Source organism: Rhipicephalus microplus, chromosome 6 (assembly GCF_043290135.1).
Source record: "Rhipicephalus microplus isolate Deutch F79 chromosome 6, USDA_Rmic, whole genome shotgun sequence".
In the NCBI taxonomy this organism is placed as follows: domain Eukaryota; kingdom Metazoa; phylum Arthropoda; class Arachnida; order Ixodida; family Ixodidae; genus Rhipicephalus; species Rhipicephalus microplus.
In genome coordinates this window covers 199,513,023-199,529,452 of record NC_134705.1, presented here as the reverse complement: position 1 = coordinate 199,529,452, position 16,430 = coordinate 199,513,023, and the positions used below count along the sequence as shown (strand labels likewise).

At 49.5% G+C, this 16,430-nt stretch overlaps 2 protein-coding genes and 1 pseudogene across 2 annotated transcripts in view; 1 reads left to right on the top strand and 2 right to left on the bottom strand.

Annotated features, from left to right (window-relative positions):
- The window catches only part of LOC142766124 (uncharacterized), a 351,486-nt gene that overhangs the window by 175,809 nt on the left and 159,247 nt on the right, over positions 1-16,430 (bottom strand). The window lies entirely within an intron of this gene.
- Positions 2,387-4,168, bottom strand: LOC142765112 (uncharacterized). The gene is made up of 4 exons (XM_075865686.1): positions 4,041-4,168; positions 3,912-3,962; positions 3,759-3,818; positions 2,387-3,226 (listed from the first exon to the last, which is right to left on the bottom strand). The coding sequence occupies exons 1-4, from the start codon at positions 4,105-4,107 to the stop codon at positions 3,081-3,083; spliced, it is 324 nt and encodes a 107-aa protein (XP_075721801.1). The 5' UTR covers positions 4,108-4,168; the 3' UTR covers positions 2,387-3,080.
- Positions 4,767-6,961, top strand: LOC142765812 (E3 ubiquitin-protein ligase RNF14 pseudogene; annotated as a pseudogene).

The window sequence follows — 16,430 nt, the reverse complement described above, 5'->3', positions numbered from 1 at the left end:
TGAGAATGACGCGTCCCAGCGGCGACACCATTGGAGGATTCTGACCTCACGACCAGCGGCGCTTCTGGTTGGACATTGGTTACTCAAAGAATCCACCCGGTGTATATAAAAAAAGTCCTGCGGTGCGGCGCGAGTAGTAGATTTATGTGGTAGAGAAGAGAGCTCGGCTCTTCGAGTCTCTAACGGTGAGAGAGTTCGGGCCGCATATGTTGCCGAGCTTCACGAGTACGGCGCGCCTTTGAGTTCACGTAAACTTCACATGTGTACGTAGAAATTGAAGGAGAAATGCGCGCATATGACCTCGCAAGAATTAACATGGTAACGGGTGAGTGTGTGTGTGTGTGGGGGGGGGGGGTAATTTCACGTCTACGAGGCGCCTGCCGAAATTTTGAGGGCATGAAATTCATGGCACATGTTCCCGGAAGCGAAGCCTGAACTTGAATGCACTAATACGCCGCGTGAAGGTTTACCAACTGATTTTTCACTAAATGTTTATGCTGCCTGGAATTTGCTTTTACGTGCCACTGACGTTCCGTTAGTCCCAGGCTCAAGTATGATCGCTTTTTCGCTGCACGCGCATTTCAGTTCCCGAATCGCACTGGATTGTATTTTCTCATTTTTTTTTCATTCAATTCTTGCATGTGCTGTTGTAAGGCATTCTAGGGGTAAAATACTGCACGTCTGCACCAAATGCGCTCTGAAGCTTGTTCAGACAACTGGGCAGATGTGGATTTTTCCGACACTTCGCTCGATGCTTGTTGGCAACGTAAAATGGTTGTTTACCATTTAGGATTATTATAGAGTTATCACATTTCTTGCATGTATGCCGCCAACAAATCCTGCATACGGGATGTTGCAGGACGTTTTGAAGTTGGGGAAAGCACGCACCACAGGATGATGTATCGAGTCATGGATTTCCTTCTCGACATTGCCCCCCGCATCGTGACCTTCCCAGATGACATGGAGAAACTTTCCAACGACTTTAAGCAGGTAAGAAAAACCCCACTTTCAATTTCAACTGCAAAAATGTTTTTGATTTAATCAAAGCAGCATGTCAGCCGCTTCCATCGGAATGATTCTTCAAAGCTGTGTTTTTATTCATAAAGGCGATGTAACTTCTGGTAAACATAATATATACAGGACACCCTTGAATTTGGTGTATAACAGTACGGTTGGAACAAGCAGTGAGTTATCATTTATGATGTAAGCTGCATGGGGATGTTGAAGAGCTCGCAAAGCCATTGTTTTCAGTTACATTGCAAGTTCTTCACACCTGTACGTAGTAGAGTTTGCGAAAACATGTCAAGCTGAAGCTCTCGGCTACTGTGCGTAATGACCCTTTGCTAGAACTGTCAATGCATTTCACGCTTTATTGCGCACGTAACCATGCCAATGAATTTACGTTAGTACTGCGCAAAACGAACAGATACAAGTACAAAACCAACATCCAAGGAAATCATGTGAAAATGAGCTGTGCTTGAAGCTTGAATTAGGGCACGACTTCACTTGCTACTTTGTTAGCTCCTTTTGCTCTTTCTGTGAAACGTTCTAACATTTTTTTTTTTCAAACTTTTAGGTTTCAGGGTTTCCGGACACTATTGGCTGCATTGACGGAAGCTATATTCCGGTCAGGTGCCCTACTGGTAAAGTGCGGTCAGTGTATGTGAATCGGCACCACTACACATCCTTGACGCTGCAGGGAATATGCGACAACCGGAAGAGGTTCCTAGATGTCAGCACAGGTGCACCCAGCAAAATTCACGATGCCAGGATCACGATCCGGCTTTCAACCGTTTCGAAACCGCCTCAACTCTGCGCTGGGAAATACCACATTCTTGGGGACGCAGCGTGCCCATCTCGCGAGTACCTAATGACTCCCATTCGCGACTACGGAGGCCTCGATGGCTCTGACAAGGCATTTAATGCCAAACTTTCATCTACCCGAGTGCTAATTGAAAATGCGTTTGGGGAGTTAAAGGGTAGGTTTCGGCAGCTGCAGCGTGTGGACCTCACGACTGTAGACAACATGACAAAACTTATCCTCGCATGTTGCGTCCTCCACAACATCTGCATTGACAACGGTGACTCGCCTGATGGTCTAGTTCCAGGCATGCATCTGAACTCTCAGGGTGCTAATAATCCGAGCCCCAGTGGAGCCAGAGTCCACAGCGGAACATCCAGAGAAGAGAGCCTCTTACGGGCGCTTGCAGAGGTTAAGCGAGAAAGACTGAAATCTATAAGATGGGGCTAAGGAGGAGGCAGCCACAAAATCTGTCTTAATGGAAGCATATCGTGCTCAAACATTAAATGCAACGCTTAAGCAGCATCTCATTTCGCCAATGTTCAGGGACATTATGGTTGAGTACGAAATAAACAGTCATGAAAACATGTTTTTCCAAAGTGCACCTCTTTATTGCTTCCGCAGGGCCTCGCGGATGAGCTGAAGTTTGTCTTCGTGCATATAGCGGCGCTCCTGGCGTTCTTGAATGCGCTCAGCTCGCCTCATCTCCTTTTCTTTTTCTAGCTCTTCCATGCGAGCCGCTCGCTCTGCACTAACAGCTCGCATTTGGTCAAAAAAATATTGCATCTGCTGCATACGACTGGTACTAGCGCGAAGTTCCCTTTTCTTGGTATCCGCTGGCCCTTTTGTGCTTTGCCCACTGTCTGAACCACTCGCCGGAGTACTGGAGATTTCAGGTGAAGTTGAGGGTACATCAGCTGAGCTGTCGCAACTTGATGAAGTTGCCTTGTACGTCGCTCCTTAAGAGTCCCTTTGGACTTCGGGCTCGAGGCTGTCGTCAATGCTTTCAATTTTTCGCATTTCATCGTCGAATGGGACGGGGCAAGGTTGAGCACCGGACTTGTTGTTATTATCGCACGCTTTTCTCTTTTGCCTCCTTACCGTTTTTACGCGATTTTCACGTTGCTGTGGCGTTTTGCTGCATCCAAGCACATCAGCCAGATCCTGGGAAACCTGTTTAAAAAGCATCTTCTTGTTCTTAAACTTTCTGAAAGGGCCAACTTCAGGGAAGTATTTATAGTAATAGTCTAATAGGAGTTTAGTTTCCCCTGGTGTCCACTCAGAAGCTGAAATAGAAATAAGGCAAGCTTGCTTGAAGCACATGTGTGGGGCACTGCAGCGGTAGAAGCTCGCCTCCGCCACCTCTTTTCCAATGTGGCACTGGGCCCGTTCCCATCTCGCCGGCGGTTGATGAACTGGTGGTTTCTGCACGTGCAAAATAAGTGCGAGTGTAAAAACTCTGCTGAGGTGCCTATTCTGTGCATCTCGCCGGCGGTTGATGAACTGGTGGTTTCTGCACGTGCAAAATAAGTGCGAGTGTAAAAACTCTGCTGAGGTGCCTATTCTGTGCGACGTGAAATGATTATGGTGTTCTGTTCGCGAAGTAAACGCCTCCGGGTGCGATGAATGTACCGTACTGAAATTCGAAACAGCGCGAAAAGACGGCCCAGGGGACGACACAACGACACAAGGCGCTGGTGTCGTCGTTTCCCCTGTCCCGTCTTTTCGCGCTGTTTCGAATTTCAGTATGCACCACCAACTTGCCCAAACCACCGTTCTAACGCAGAATGTAGCATGTCATCAGCCCTTGCTGAACGCAAACATAAAGAGGTTTGTTTTGTATACTCAAACAGGCATGCAAATAATTTCAAAACGTCAACCAGTAGAAGTGACGATAAACGGCAGAAGAAAGTTCCACAGTACAGCACAAAAGTGCGGCCCCGTGACGCATACATACGCAAATTACGTGCTCCGTCTTCGTCCGTCGTTTCCTCACACACCGCGACGCTCCCGCTACCTGAAATGGGCCATTCAGCACAAAAAATTAAAAAAAAAACTGGCAAAATGTATTGCTAAATATGGCCTGTGCTTGTTAGTTATTGGCGCTTACCGTGGGGATTCTCGTCAATGCTCTCCCGCGCGGCCAAGGCATCGATAACGACTGTAGTGAGCACAAACAAAGCCGTTAGATTGACGCTGTTATCGCTCGTAGCTAATTTCTGCGAGACACAATGCTTACCTGGTGTAGCGCGTAGAGCTGACCCCATTGCCATGAACATCCGCTCGGCTTCATCATTCATCGCCATGAGGAAGGCAGACACAAAGCCACCGGCACGTATCTGGCGAAACTGGCGCGGAATAACTTCGTGCGGACAACGAGAGCGCGCGAAATGCTCCGAAAAGCAAGCGCGGGAAAAGTTTGGTCAGATGACCCGTGACATCACGCCCTCTCTCTCTCTGTTCTCCGCTCCCGGAGCAGCGCGAATGTTTTCATTCGCGGAACGAAAGCGCACGTCCCCGTTACTCCCGTGTGCTGCTCTGGCTGCCCGCTGCACTTGCTCCTGTTCGCCCAATGGAATTCGCTCCAAGTTTTTTTTGGAGCGCGAGCAGTCGGTTTATTCAGTATCAATACACTCCCCAGCAGACAAGAGAGGGGGAGCGTTGGAGTGGAGAGAGATGGAAGGGGAAACGACGGGCGTACGAGCAAAGGTGGCAGTAAGCGTTGGTTAGCAGAAGCTCTCTGCGTCGGCGTTCGAGACGAGGGGGGGAGGGGAGCGTATGAGAAGAAAGAAGTAGCGCCTGCGTCGTGTGAGTGCTGTCGCCGACAGTGCAAGACTTGGACTCGAGCAAGAGATGCTTCGCATCTAAAGTTGATCACCGCGCGCGTCTACCGCATGCACGGTAACCGTCACACCGCTCCCCCTCCCCCTTGTTCCCCGCACGCTGTGTTCTTTTCTCAACAAGCTGTTCTTTTTTTCTTTTCTTTCTCTTTTTTTCTTTTGCGGCAGGGCTTCAACATTTTCGCGCGACGCCCCCGCCTGCTTCCCCCTCTCCTCGTATGTGCCTCTGCAGTTCGAACGCGACGCAACAAGATGCACTTCTTTTTTTTTTTTTCATTTTGGTCTCTCACTTTTTTTTTTTTTTTTGCGGCCGTACACTCGTCAACGCACTCTTTTTAACCTGCTCGGCAGCGCCATGCGCATGCGCGCTCGTCGCGTGTCGGCTTCAGTTTGGCCATGCCACGGCGCCCGCCCGCTCACCGTGATACAAATGAACGCTGTTTCTTCGTAGCCCGCTCGATTTTCTTGCGAAGTCGACGACGCTGCTACTCAACAAAGTATTGCAGGCATGGCAGACAACGAGGAGCAAGACGACGAGCTTCTGGCCCTGGAGAGCATTTACGACGCCTCGGTGTTGAGAGTGAGCAAGAAGAAAGGCCGCGAACCCGGAGGCCATTTCCTCGCTCGCGTCGATGTTGCCAAACCGTTCCGCGTGCTCGCGCCGAAAGCGAACTCCCCGAACGAAGTGCAAGAGATTCCGCTCGAACATCTGCCTCCGATTTTGTTCGAGTTCCGATTGCCGCACGACTACCCGTCTCGCAGCGCGCCTCGCTTCTGTCTGAGTTGTCCGTGGCTCACGTTGAATGAGCTGGAGCTGCTAATCGAGGCGCTGGATCGCACCTGGGAGCAGGACCCCAACGCCGTGGTTCTTTACCGTTGGATGCGCTTGTTAGAGACAGAAGCGGCCGACATTCTGCGGTTGACGTCAAGCCACAGCTTGGCGCCACTGTTCCAGGAGTTGAGCAGACTTTGCCGGGATCCTTTTGCGATTCCGAGGTGGAAGAAGTATTACTCGTACCGCGGCCCCGGACGCGTCGATTTGCGCGCTTACAAGGAGCCTGCGGACCCACGAATGGTGGCCGCCTTTCTCACCGGGTACGACAGTCGTGAAAAGCAACGCGTGTTCAGCGTCCAGTGGCTGTGCTGCCAGGTGTGCTTTTCGACCAAGCTCGGTTCGGAGTTCGAACGTGTGATCGGCTGCGACCACGCGTTCTGCCGCGACTGCCTCCGCGAGCACGTTCGCATTCAAATCGAAAGTGGATGTGCCAGCCAGCTTCGATGTCCGCAAGAGAACTGTCCGACGCGTGTGGTGCCCACTCAGGTGAAGGCGCTACTGGGCGACGCCCTGTGCTCGCGCTACGAGGAGAGCCTGTTGAGCGCCTACTTGGACTCCCAGGACGACCTGACGTACTGTCCCCGGCTGCAGTGCCAAGTTCCGGTGGTCCTGGACCCGGGTCAGCCCATGGCGCAGTGTGCCAACTGCCACTTCGTGTTCTGCGTCTACTGCCGCATGGCGTATCACGGTGTGCAGCCGTGCCGCAGCAATGCCGGCAAGCGGGCTCTTCGGGACGAGTATGTTTCGGCCACTCCGGCGGTCAAGAGGGAAATGGAGAGGCGGCACGGCAAGCGCACGCTCCAGTTTCTGGTAGACGAATCGCTCACCGAGGAGTGGATGCGGGAGAAGAGCAGGAAGTGCCCCCAGTGCGCCATTTCCACCGAGAAGCTGGACGGCTGTAACAAGATGACTTGCTCGCGCTGCGGTGTCCACTTCTGTTGGATCTGCGGTGCGTCCATCAAGACGTCGTCCAGCAACCCGTACGATCACTTCAGCGATCCCACCTCCGCCTGCTTCAACAAGCTTTTCGAAGGCGCCGATGAGATGATCCCAGGCGATGTTGCTGGTGCAGACGACCACGAGTTTGGAGAGTTCTTGTGAGTGCTTATCATCTATGCCGTTCCTGTCCAAGACAGTGGTGCATAGCTTGTTTCTTCAGATTTAATCACAGGTTGTGGTTTACTAACGGTGCTTCATCATCGTGTCTGACTTCTAATAGACGAAGGTGGCTCGAAAAAAAATGGAATTTGTACCATGAAAGAAGCATGTATCCCCACCATGACAGTAATTCACTGGATAACTTATGTAATAAACTTTCATGTGCCAACATTTGTGACCAGCACTCCGAACTTGGCCATGTATGTATCCGTCCGTCTGGCGGCGCCGCACTTTCCCGCCAGTTATCTGTCTGTCTGTCTGTCCGCGTACGGCCTTGTGATCTGCGGGCCATTCTGTTCATAAGGTACTAAAATTGGTGTGGCATAACATGAGTGTATGACGAATATAAATGGCAGGTCGCAACATGATAATGCCAACATGCGTGTCATGATTCGCACGATCATGTCTAATTTAGACGTATAGACACTAGCGGCAGAGTTTCTTCTAGGGTATATTTAGCAAACTCTATTGGGAAGGGGTTTTCCTAGGATTTATGATTGGGCGTTTGCTTTCTCGCACGAGTTTTCGATGTGATCGTTAGCGCGAGCGAGACGGCGAAACTGCCGTCTCTCTCACCACGACTCAAATGCCAGAAAGAGCGCGACTGCGCATAAATTTACTCTATTATTGTTCGTTTAACATATAGAGTAACCCTAACTCTCGAATACCCCGCGGCCTACAGCGTATAGGGATGCGTCGCTGAACAATGCCTCTTGCCAAGGGCGGTCGAGCGAAAATAAAGGCAAGTGAGAGTCGGGCGACATGTTTCTGGGATGTATAGGTTGATGAGTTAGCCTTTCTCAAAGAAGATTCTCAGTTTGTAGGCACACTTCTTTTTTTTTCTTTTTAACGAAAGTGCAATAATAGTGTCGAAGTAGCCGTGACATGAAATTTGAAGCTTGATGCGTGGCCGATAATAATATTATTAATAATAATAGTTGGGGTTTAACGTCCTAAAGACTTCGCCGCCCCTCACAGAGAACGTTTTTAATGATGGTCGAGTGGATGTTTGGGGAATTAACGGTTTTACCAAATTTTCCGCAGCAAGCTACTTCATAATCGTTCACTTCGTGGATATGGCGCAATTTTTTAGCGTATTGAGGCGAAGCTCGCATGCGCGCCTCGTGGCGGGTCAGTAGCCGAGAACCTTAGTCGCTAAATGTAGCATTGCACTCGTTTTGAACCACGCTAGATACTGGTTGTACTAATCGAAAACTTTTTATTCGCCGCTCAGACGCATTCGTAACGCATGATCACGTAGCGATAGCGCTTTCATGCTGCGATATCAGTAACGATCCTTTAAGGGACCAATAACTACACGTTGACGCAGAAGAAGCGACATGCGTAAAGTTGGTGTCATTGCTCTTTTAAGCTGCTGGTCGAAGTACCTCGAACATTCATCACCACCACTTGCGCGTATGAAGTTTAGATGTACGGGTGACGCGCGTCTTCTCTGTACTTTCTTCATTAGCACTGCAAACGCTCGCTTTTTAATGGGAATCGTTGATCCGCCCTAGCTCGGAGGGTGGTCGTGGTGCGATGCCACCTAAAGGGTAAGGGTGCTAGTGTCAGGACCGTGGCGGGGAAGGGGATAGCCTCCCTTCCCTCTCGATATCCAGATAGAGTGCTGTATACAGAGGAAAAATGATAAAGTAGGTGCTTTTAGATGCCTTCAATGAGTGCCCCCCTCCCCCCACCCCCCGAAAACAATTCCTGGTTACGGGCCTGGTTTGACGAACATACATATTCTAACTCGCACAAAGCTGGAAACATGAAAGAGGGGGAAGGAGAGATAGAGACGGGCAGCAAACTACGAACATCCAAACGCGCAGTGGCGTGGAAGAGTTAGCACAGACATGTCATCACATGAGCAATTGATTACAGAAGGAGAAGAGTACAATGATTGATTGATCAATATGTGTGATTTAATCGATCAGGACGTCTTGAGGGGCTAGTTGGTTCATTCTATTCAGGTAAAAATTGCGCTGAAATAGAAAGGACACCACAAAGAAGGAACACTTAAACAGATCGAGCGCAAACTACCAACTGTTTTTTATTGACTGTAGAACGTCGGTAAAATAGGGAACCCGTACATAGCTGCGCCGACGCGTCGAGGATCAACACGTGCTACTTAACGCACCTTATCAATCAAAAAGGACACTTCTGCACCGTAGAGCGATACCGAGGCCTCACTTACACAGCTATCACCTTTCATGTTGATGAAGAATGCTTCCAACACCTCACGAGCACACGTATCTCTGCTATGTCCCAGTATCTTAGTCTCCTGAAATAGTGGTTCACATCCACATGCTGCGCAGTGTGCAGGCAAATTTCCCATTTCACTATTTTTGATCGACAGCTGGTGTTCACGTATGCGATCGTTAACGCAGCGGCCTGTTTGGCCCACGTAAGATCTGCCGCAGGAAAACGGAGTCGCATATACCACTCCCACATCGCATTGCACCACCGGGTTGGCATGCTTCTTGTTACACAGGCTAGTGCGCTCATTGCCGCTCGAAATTCGCGCGCACAACCTCGAGAGGAGTTGACATGGTGTTTTCTGCACCTAAGAAGCTCTCGAGGTTGTGCGCGCGAATTTCGAGCGGCAATGAGCGCACTAGCCTGTGTAACAAGAAGCATGCCAACCCGGTGGTGCAATGCGATGTGGGAGTGGTATATGCGACTCCGTTTTCCTGCGGCAGATCTTACGTGGGCCAAACAGGCCGCTGCGTTAACGATCGCATACGTGAACACCAGCTGTCGATCAAAAATAGTGAAATGGGAAATTTGCCTGCACACTGCGCAGCATGTGGATGTGAACCACTATTTCAGGAGACTAAGATACTGGGACATAGCAGAGATACGTGTGCTCGTGAGGTGTTGGAAGCATTCTTCATCAACATGAAAGGTGATAGCTGTGTAAGTGAGGCCTCGGTATCGCTCTACGGTGCAGAAGTGTCCTTTTTGATTGATAAGGTGCGTTAAGTAGCACGTGTTGATCCTCGACGCGTCGGCGCAGCTATGTACGGGTTCCCTATTTTACCGACGTTCTACAGTCAATAAAAAACAGTTGGTAGTTTGCGCTCGATCTGTTTAAGTGTTCCTTCTTTGTGGTGTCCTTTCTATTTCAGCGCAATTTTTACCTGAATAGAATGTGTGATTTAACGTCCCAAAACCAGCACATGATGAGAGACGTCGTAGTGGAGATACTGCGCCTTCATTCATAGTCATTTAACAAATTGCTGTTCTTCCTGGGGAAACACTTACGGGATTCATCTCTCCAAGATTGCTCACTTGCACAGTAAATTAATAAAAATTATCACCTTCAGTCACTGGAGAAGTCTGCCACTCCCATGTACCATAATCTCGGCGTTCTCCCCATCAATCATTCCATCTCATCGAAACTTGGTACGCTCATTTTTTTTTGTGCGCGTCATTTTGACATTGAACTAGAAAGCATACCATCCCGTTTCCAAACAAACACAAATTTGACCAGATTCTCCACTGATCTTAGCTTACTGTTGTCGGTAGTACACTTGAACTATGGCAGGTATTTGCCTATGTAACTCGCTTCCCTTGGTCAATAAAGTTTGGCATAATATAGCTACATTTAAAATAAAATTAAGGAAACATTTCTGCCAGCTTTTGTGTTAACATTTTTTCAGCGTTTTTTTCCCCTTGTGTTTCTTCGTTTTCTTTGATGGATGTAACTCTTTGCCGTATGTAAGTTATTTACAATTTTTTCGTTATTGTTGATGTTCTATGCCTTACAACTTTAAAATTATTTGCGCTCTTGCTTTTCTGTTTTTGTCGAGAAACTCACGCTTCATAATATGCTTCTCGTCGTCGTCACTTGTCTGCCCTGTATTTCATCAATCCATTCTCAATAGGAGGTCGCCCTGACGTATTTACCTTGGGGCCTCCTCCTGTAGCACTTACGAACCATGCCATTTGTATTTGATGATATTTCAATAAGCATTAAGCCTTCAACACTGCACACACAGTACCGATGTCCGCTGTTGCCACCTCATCCAGGGGGCGCCGCATACCCTCCCATCAATACGGATGGATGTCCTCATCACACTACATTCACTCATCCTGTGCAGAGCAGAACTTTCAGTAAGCAACAAACTTCGGTGATCGATAAGGAACACAGCGTAGGCATCGTGAATGTGTATTTACACACACACACACACACACACACACACACACACACACACGCACACACACACACACACACACACACACACACACACACACACACATATATATATATATATATATATATATATATATATATATATATATATATATATATATATATATATATATATATATATATATATATATATTGTAGGCATTCATTAGGCACATCATCTATCTTTACAAATATTCATCATCATGAGTGGTCGTCATCTTCTTCTGTTGTGGGGACTTGGCTTGTCTGAGTTCTGTGCCTTGGGCGTGGTCGCTTCATCGTGTCTTCCGGGCCTAATAAAGGTTGCCTTTACTGTTACATCACAAGTGGTGGACTGTGCTCTACGATCTTCCGTCCTCTCCCAGCCCGATCTGCCTCCTGGAGCTGCGCTCAGGTCGTCGTTTGTACCAGGTGTCCGGTAACATGCCTCAGGACGAGCCAACCAGCGCTTCTGCGTCTACCTCCACGGCCCCGGCTACCACGGCCTATCCATCGTGGATTATCACCGCGCACCAGCGTGAGCCTCCCACGTTCGCCGGACTTCGAGGTGAAGATGTGGAAGATTGGTTGGACCAGTTCAATCGAGCGAGTTCCACTAACAACTGGGATGATCCTACCAAGCTTCGCCGTGTTTTTTTCTACCTCACGGGCGTAGCGAAAACATGGTTTTTCAATCATGAAACGGACATTACGGACTGGACGCGTTTCAAGCAACAGCTTCGCCAAATTTTCGGCACCCCGGGGGTTCGTTCAGCTCTCGCGAAGAAGACACTGGATTCTCGCAAGCAACAATGCGGTGAGTCCTACACATCGTACATAGAGGATGTGCTTGCTCTCTGTCACCGTTTCAGCACGTCCATGTCTGAATCAGAGAGAGTTCGTCATCTACTGAAAGGGATAGGCACGGTCGCGTTCAATGCCTTGGTCATTCAGAACCCGACTACGGTCGCTGACGTTGTTGCCACGTGCCAACGCCTGGAAGAACTTGAATCCCAACGGTTACCGCCGGACAGCTCTGAAACCACTACCACGACTGATGCCTCATTGCGTGCCATGATCCGGGCGCTTATACGGGAAGAGCTACAATCTTTCGGCCTCTCAATGACACCGAGTCCACCTCCCCCCTCCAACAATGTTTTGCGGGATGTTATCAAAGAGGAGTTGGCGTCCATGACCAGGCCAGCGTTTGTAGACACTCCAGTACCTGGACTCCAACCGACGTACGCACAAGTCCTCGCTGGCTCACCACCCGTGGTACAACCGATGCCCGCACACTCGACGCCTGTCCCGCTGGCTTCGTTAACTCCGAGTGTGACTAACCAGCCCTTTCACCCACCGTGTCGGCCGCATCGTCCGATCTGTTATTACTGCGGCTATCGGGGCCACATTGCACGCGTCTGTCGGAAGCGTCAGCAGGACGAGCGTCGTGGACTCGACACCTACGGACGGGATGATGGGACAAGCTGGTACGCTTTCCAACGTCGTCCTTATGATCCGCCGCTACGCCGCTCACCGTCTCCAACTGCGACATCTGAGCCAACAAGTTCCTACCGCTCTACTAGACGCCGCTCACCCTCACCCCTCCGCCGTTCCACGTCTCCATTGCGACCTGTCTCGCAATTCACCAACCAACGCCCGGAAAACTAACCTCTGCAGCTTTTGGAGGAAAAGCTGCATCGAACGAAAAGACAGAAATTCCTCCAGTGCGTCCATATAATACGATAGCTGTTTTAATAGAAGGTGTGTACGTGGACGCTCTAATAGACACTGGTGCCTCTTTGTCTGTGATTGATCGTTCTTTGTGCTCACGTCTACGAAAAGTCACCACCCCTTATGATGGACCTACACTGCACGCTACTCAAGGGGACGCCATTAGACCTGCCGCTATGTGCACCGCTCGTGTTTTCATCGCTGGTATTCTTCATTTTGTACAATTTGCTGTGCTGAATTCGTGTGCCCACCAGATTATATTAGGCTGGGATTTTCTGTCTACGGCGAACGCTTCCATCTGCTGTAAAGAAAATGTTGTTCATATGATGGAAACTGACTATGCCCTGTATGCGGATGACAAGCCCGTTCGCTTGCTCGCTGCTGAAGAGACCGAGTTACCACCTGGTCATCAGCGGATAGTTGCCATCACTTCTAATGTGATCGACTCTGGTGACGTGTTTGTCCAACCATCTGCACGCTGTCTCGCAAGAGGTATAGCCTTTGCTTCAGGTCTAGCGCGATTCCACAATGGCTCCGGACTTCTCTACGCTACAAACCAGACTTCTGAGAAAATTCTCATTCCTAAAGGCACCACAATGGCTTGCGTTTCTGAATCTCAACCTGTCTCTGTTGTCTCTCTTATGCCAGCGTGTTCTGACCTTCCTTCTATTGGACGTTCATCAAGCGTTTCTGTTCTTGCTGCGACTATTAGTCCAGAACTGACCTCTTCACAGACAGATGAGTTGCTTGCCTTGCTACAAAAGCATAGGAGATTGTTTGATGCCCATTCTTCATCTCTGGGACAGACGTCCATTATTAGGCATCGTATCCAGACCGATGGCACTTCCATCGTACGCCGTCGACCATATCGCGTCTCTTCATCCGAGCGTGAAATCATTGAACAAAATGTAACCGATATGCTGCAACGGAACATTATACGTCCCTCCGCGAGTCCTTGGTCATCCCCTGTTGTTTTAGTAAGGAAAAAAGATGGCTCCGTGCGGTTTCGCGTGGACTACAGAGCACTTAATAATATTACCCACAAGGATGTTTACCCCATGCCGCGCATAGACGATGCTTTGGATTCACTGCAAGGTGCTGAGTACTTTTCAAGCCTAGACCTGCGTTCAGGTTACTGGCAAATACCCATGCACGAGGATGACAAAGAAAAGACAGCGTTTTCAACACCAGATGGGCTGTATGAATTCAACGTCATGCCATTTGGCCTTTGCAATGCTCCAGCAACATTCGAGCGGATGATCGACACAGTTTTACGAGGCTTGAAGTGGAAGACTTGCTTGTGCTATTTAGACGATATCGTTATTTTCTCGTCAACCTTCCCTCAGCACTTGCAACGACTGGACGAAGTTCTTACGTGCCTTGCAAACGCAGGCCTTCAGCTGAACACCAAGAAGTGCCGTTTTGCGAGCAAGACGATTAAAGTGTTAGGCCACATCGTAAGCAAGGACGGTATTCGTCCCGATCCTGACAAGATTTCCGCTGTCCAACACTTCCCGCGTCCTGAAAAAGCCAAAGATTTGCGCAGTTTCCTCGGCCTCGCTTCTTATTTTCGCCGATTTATTCGAGACTTCGCCTCAATAGCTTCACCATTGCACAAGTTGCTCGGATCAGGCGTCGCCTTTGTGTGGTCTCCTGAATGTGAAGCGGCGTTTGCCCAACTGAAGTGTGCACTCACATCCGAACCAGTCCTTTGCCATTTCGACGAAACTGCGCCTACGCTCCTGCATACAGACGCTAGTGGTCGAGGCATTGGTGGAATTCTTCTACAGCGAGACAAATCTTCACGTGAGAAAGTCGTCGCATACGCGAGCCGTGCACTGACTCCTGCTGAAAAGAATTATACCATCACCGAACAGGAGTGCCTAGCGGTCGTATGGTCGATACAAAAGTTTCGACCTTATCTCCACGGCCGACTTTACTGTGGTTACGGACCATCACGCCTTGTGCTGACTCTCGACAATCAAGAACTTGTCCGGCCGCCTTGCTCGCTGGATTCTTCGCTTACAAGAATACGACTTCACTATCACATACAAGTCGGGAAACAAGCATCAAGACGCCGACGCCCTTTCGCGTTGCCCGCTCTCTTCGGAGCCGCTTAACAAACCCGCCACTGCTGCACACGAGAAGCTTTCGGCCGTCTCTTCCCTACATGTTTCGTCATTAACTACTTTGGACCCAACTTCTCCAAGCGAGTGTGGTTTGTTCTTATCTCACCAACGTGCTGACCCTTACTGTCGCCGCATCATGGACCGTCTTGACGGGACTTGCCGGCCCCCTAACGCCCGTCTTCGCCGACAGCTGACGCAATTCAAGCTCAACAACCACGTCCTGTACCGTCATATCTACCACCCTGATGGTCAACGCTGGGTGCCCGTTCTACCTCGCTCTCTTCGGGCTCAAGTCCTCAAGACATATCACGACGACATGTCTGCTGGACACATGGGCTTCCAGAAAACGTATGACCGCATAAGATGTCACTACTACTGGCCGGGCTTGTCCACCTGTGTCGCGAAGTACGTTGCCTCATGCGCCCTTTGTCAGCGTCGCAAGCTACCTACATCAACTCGAAGTGGACAATTACAACCGCTCCCGTGTCCCCTGCAACCATTCGAGGTAGTTGGCATTGACCTGTATGGTCCGCTTCCTATGACTGTCACGGGCAATCGTTGGATAGTTACAGCTGTCGACCACCTGACCCGCTACGCCGAAACAGCTCCCGTGCCTACTGCATCAGCTTCGGAAGTGGCCGACTTCATCCTTCGAGCAATAATCCTTCGACACGGAGCTCCTCGTGTAATCCTGAGTGACCGTGGAAGAGTATTTCTTTCAGCACTCGTCGAAGAAGTGCTCAAGGCAGCCGGCACTACACACAAAACAAGCTCCAGTTACCATCCTCAGACGAACGGCCTGACTGAGCGCTTCCATCGTACACTGTCAGATATGATAGCGATGTATATCGAACCCGACCACAGAAACTGGGACACCATTTTGCCATTTGTCACTTTTGCGTATAATACCTCTGTACAGCGCACAACCGGTTACTCGCCGTTCTACCTCGTCCACGGTCGCTTTCCCTCTTCTTTCCTCGATGTTTCGTTCTTCTCTGCGCCTGTCAAACCATGTTTATCTTCAAGTGAAGAATACGTGTCTCGTCTACTTCATTGCAGCCAGCTGGTTCGCGTCAACACTGAAGCCAAGCAACAGGATCGCAAGCTTGAATATGATGCCTCCCATCGTGCCGTGTCTTTCAGCCCTGGCGACGAAGTCCTCCTTCTTACACCCATTCGCACTCCCGGACTGTGCGAGAAGTTTCAATTACGTTTTATTGGCCCCTACACTGTCTTGGAGCAAACGTCTCCTGTGAATTATCGCGTGGCACCCGTTCTCCTTCCGACGGACCGCCGCTACAGGGCAGCAGAAATAGTCCACGTATCCCGCATGAAGCCTTTCATACGGCGTTCATCTTCGCTTTAAAATGCGGCCAAGAACTGCGGTCAGGATGACCGCTTTCACGTGGGGGGGGGGGGGGGGGGAGTTAGTGTAGGCATTCATTAAGCACATCATCTATCTTTACACATATTGATCATCATGAGTGGTCGTCATCTTCTTCTGCTGTGGGGACTTGGCTTGTCTGAGTTCTGTGCCTTGGGCGGGGTCGCTTCATCGTGTCTTCCGGGCCTAATAAAGGTTGCCTTTACTGTTACATCACAATATATATATATATATATATATATATATATATATATATATATTCACGATGCCTACGCTGTGTTCCTGCTCACGGCTTGTTATTCTTCCACCCACTTTTGTTTCTTATTTACATTCCACTGGTTCTAATAACTTCCCCTGTACATTCCTTGGCATTAC

What these genes read in the sequence shown, in the direction of transcription:
- LOC142765112 (XM_075865686.1), bottom strand. Translation starts at nt 4,107, where the DNA reads ATGGCGATGAATGATGAAGCCGAGCGGATGTTCATGGCAATGGGGTCA. An exon ending in CATTGACGAGAATCCCCACG is followed by an intron (nt 3,819 to 3,911) that starts GTAAGCGCCAAT and finishes GGCCCATTTCAG; the next exon opens with GTAGCGGGAGCGTCGCGGTG. An exon ending in AGACGGAGCACGTAATTTGC is followed by an intron (nt 3,227 to 3,758) that starts GTATGTATGCGT and finishes TTGCACGTGCAG; the next exon opens with AAACCACCAGTTCATCAACC.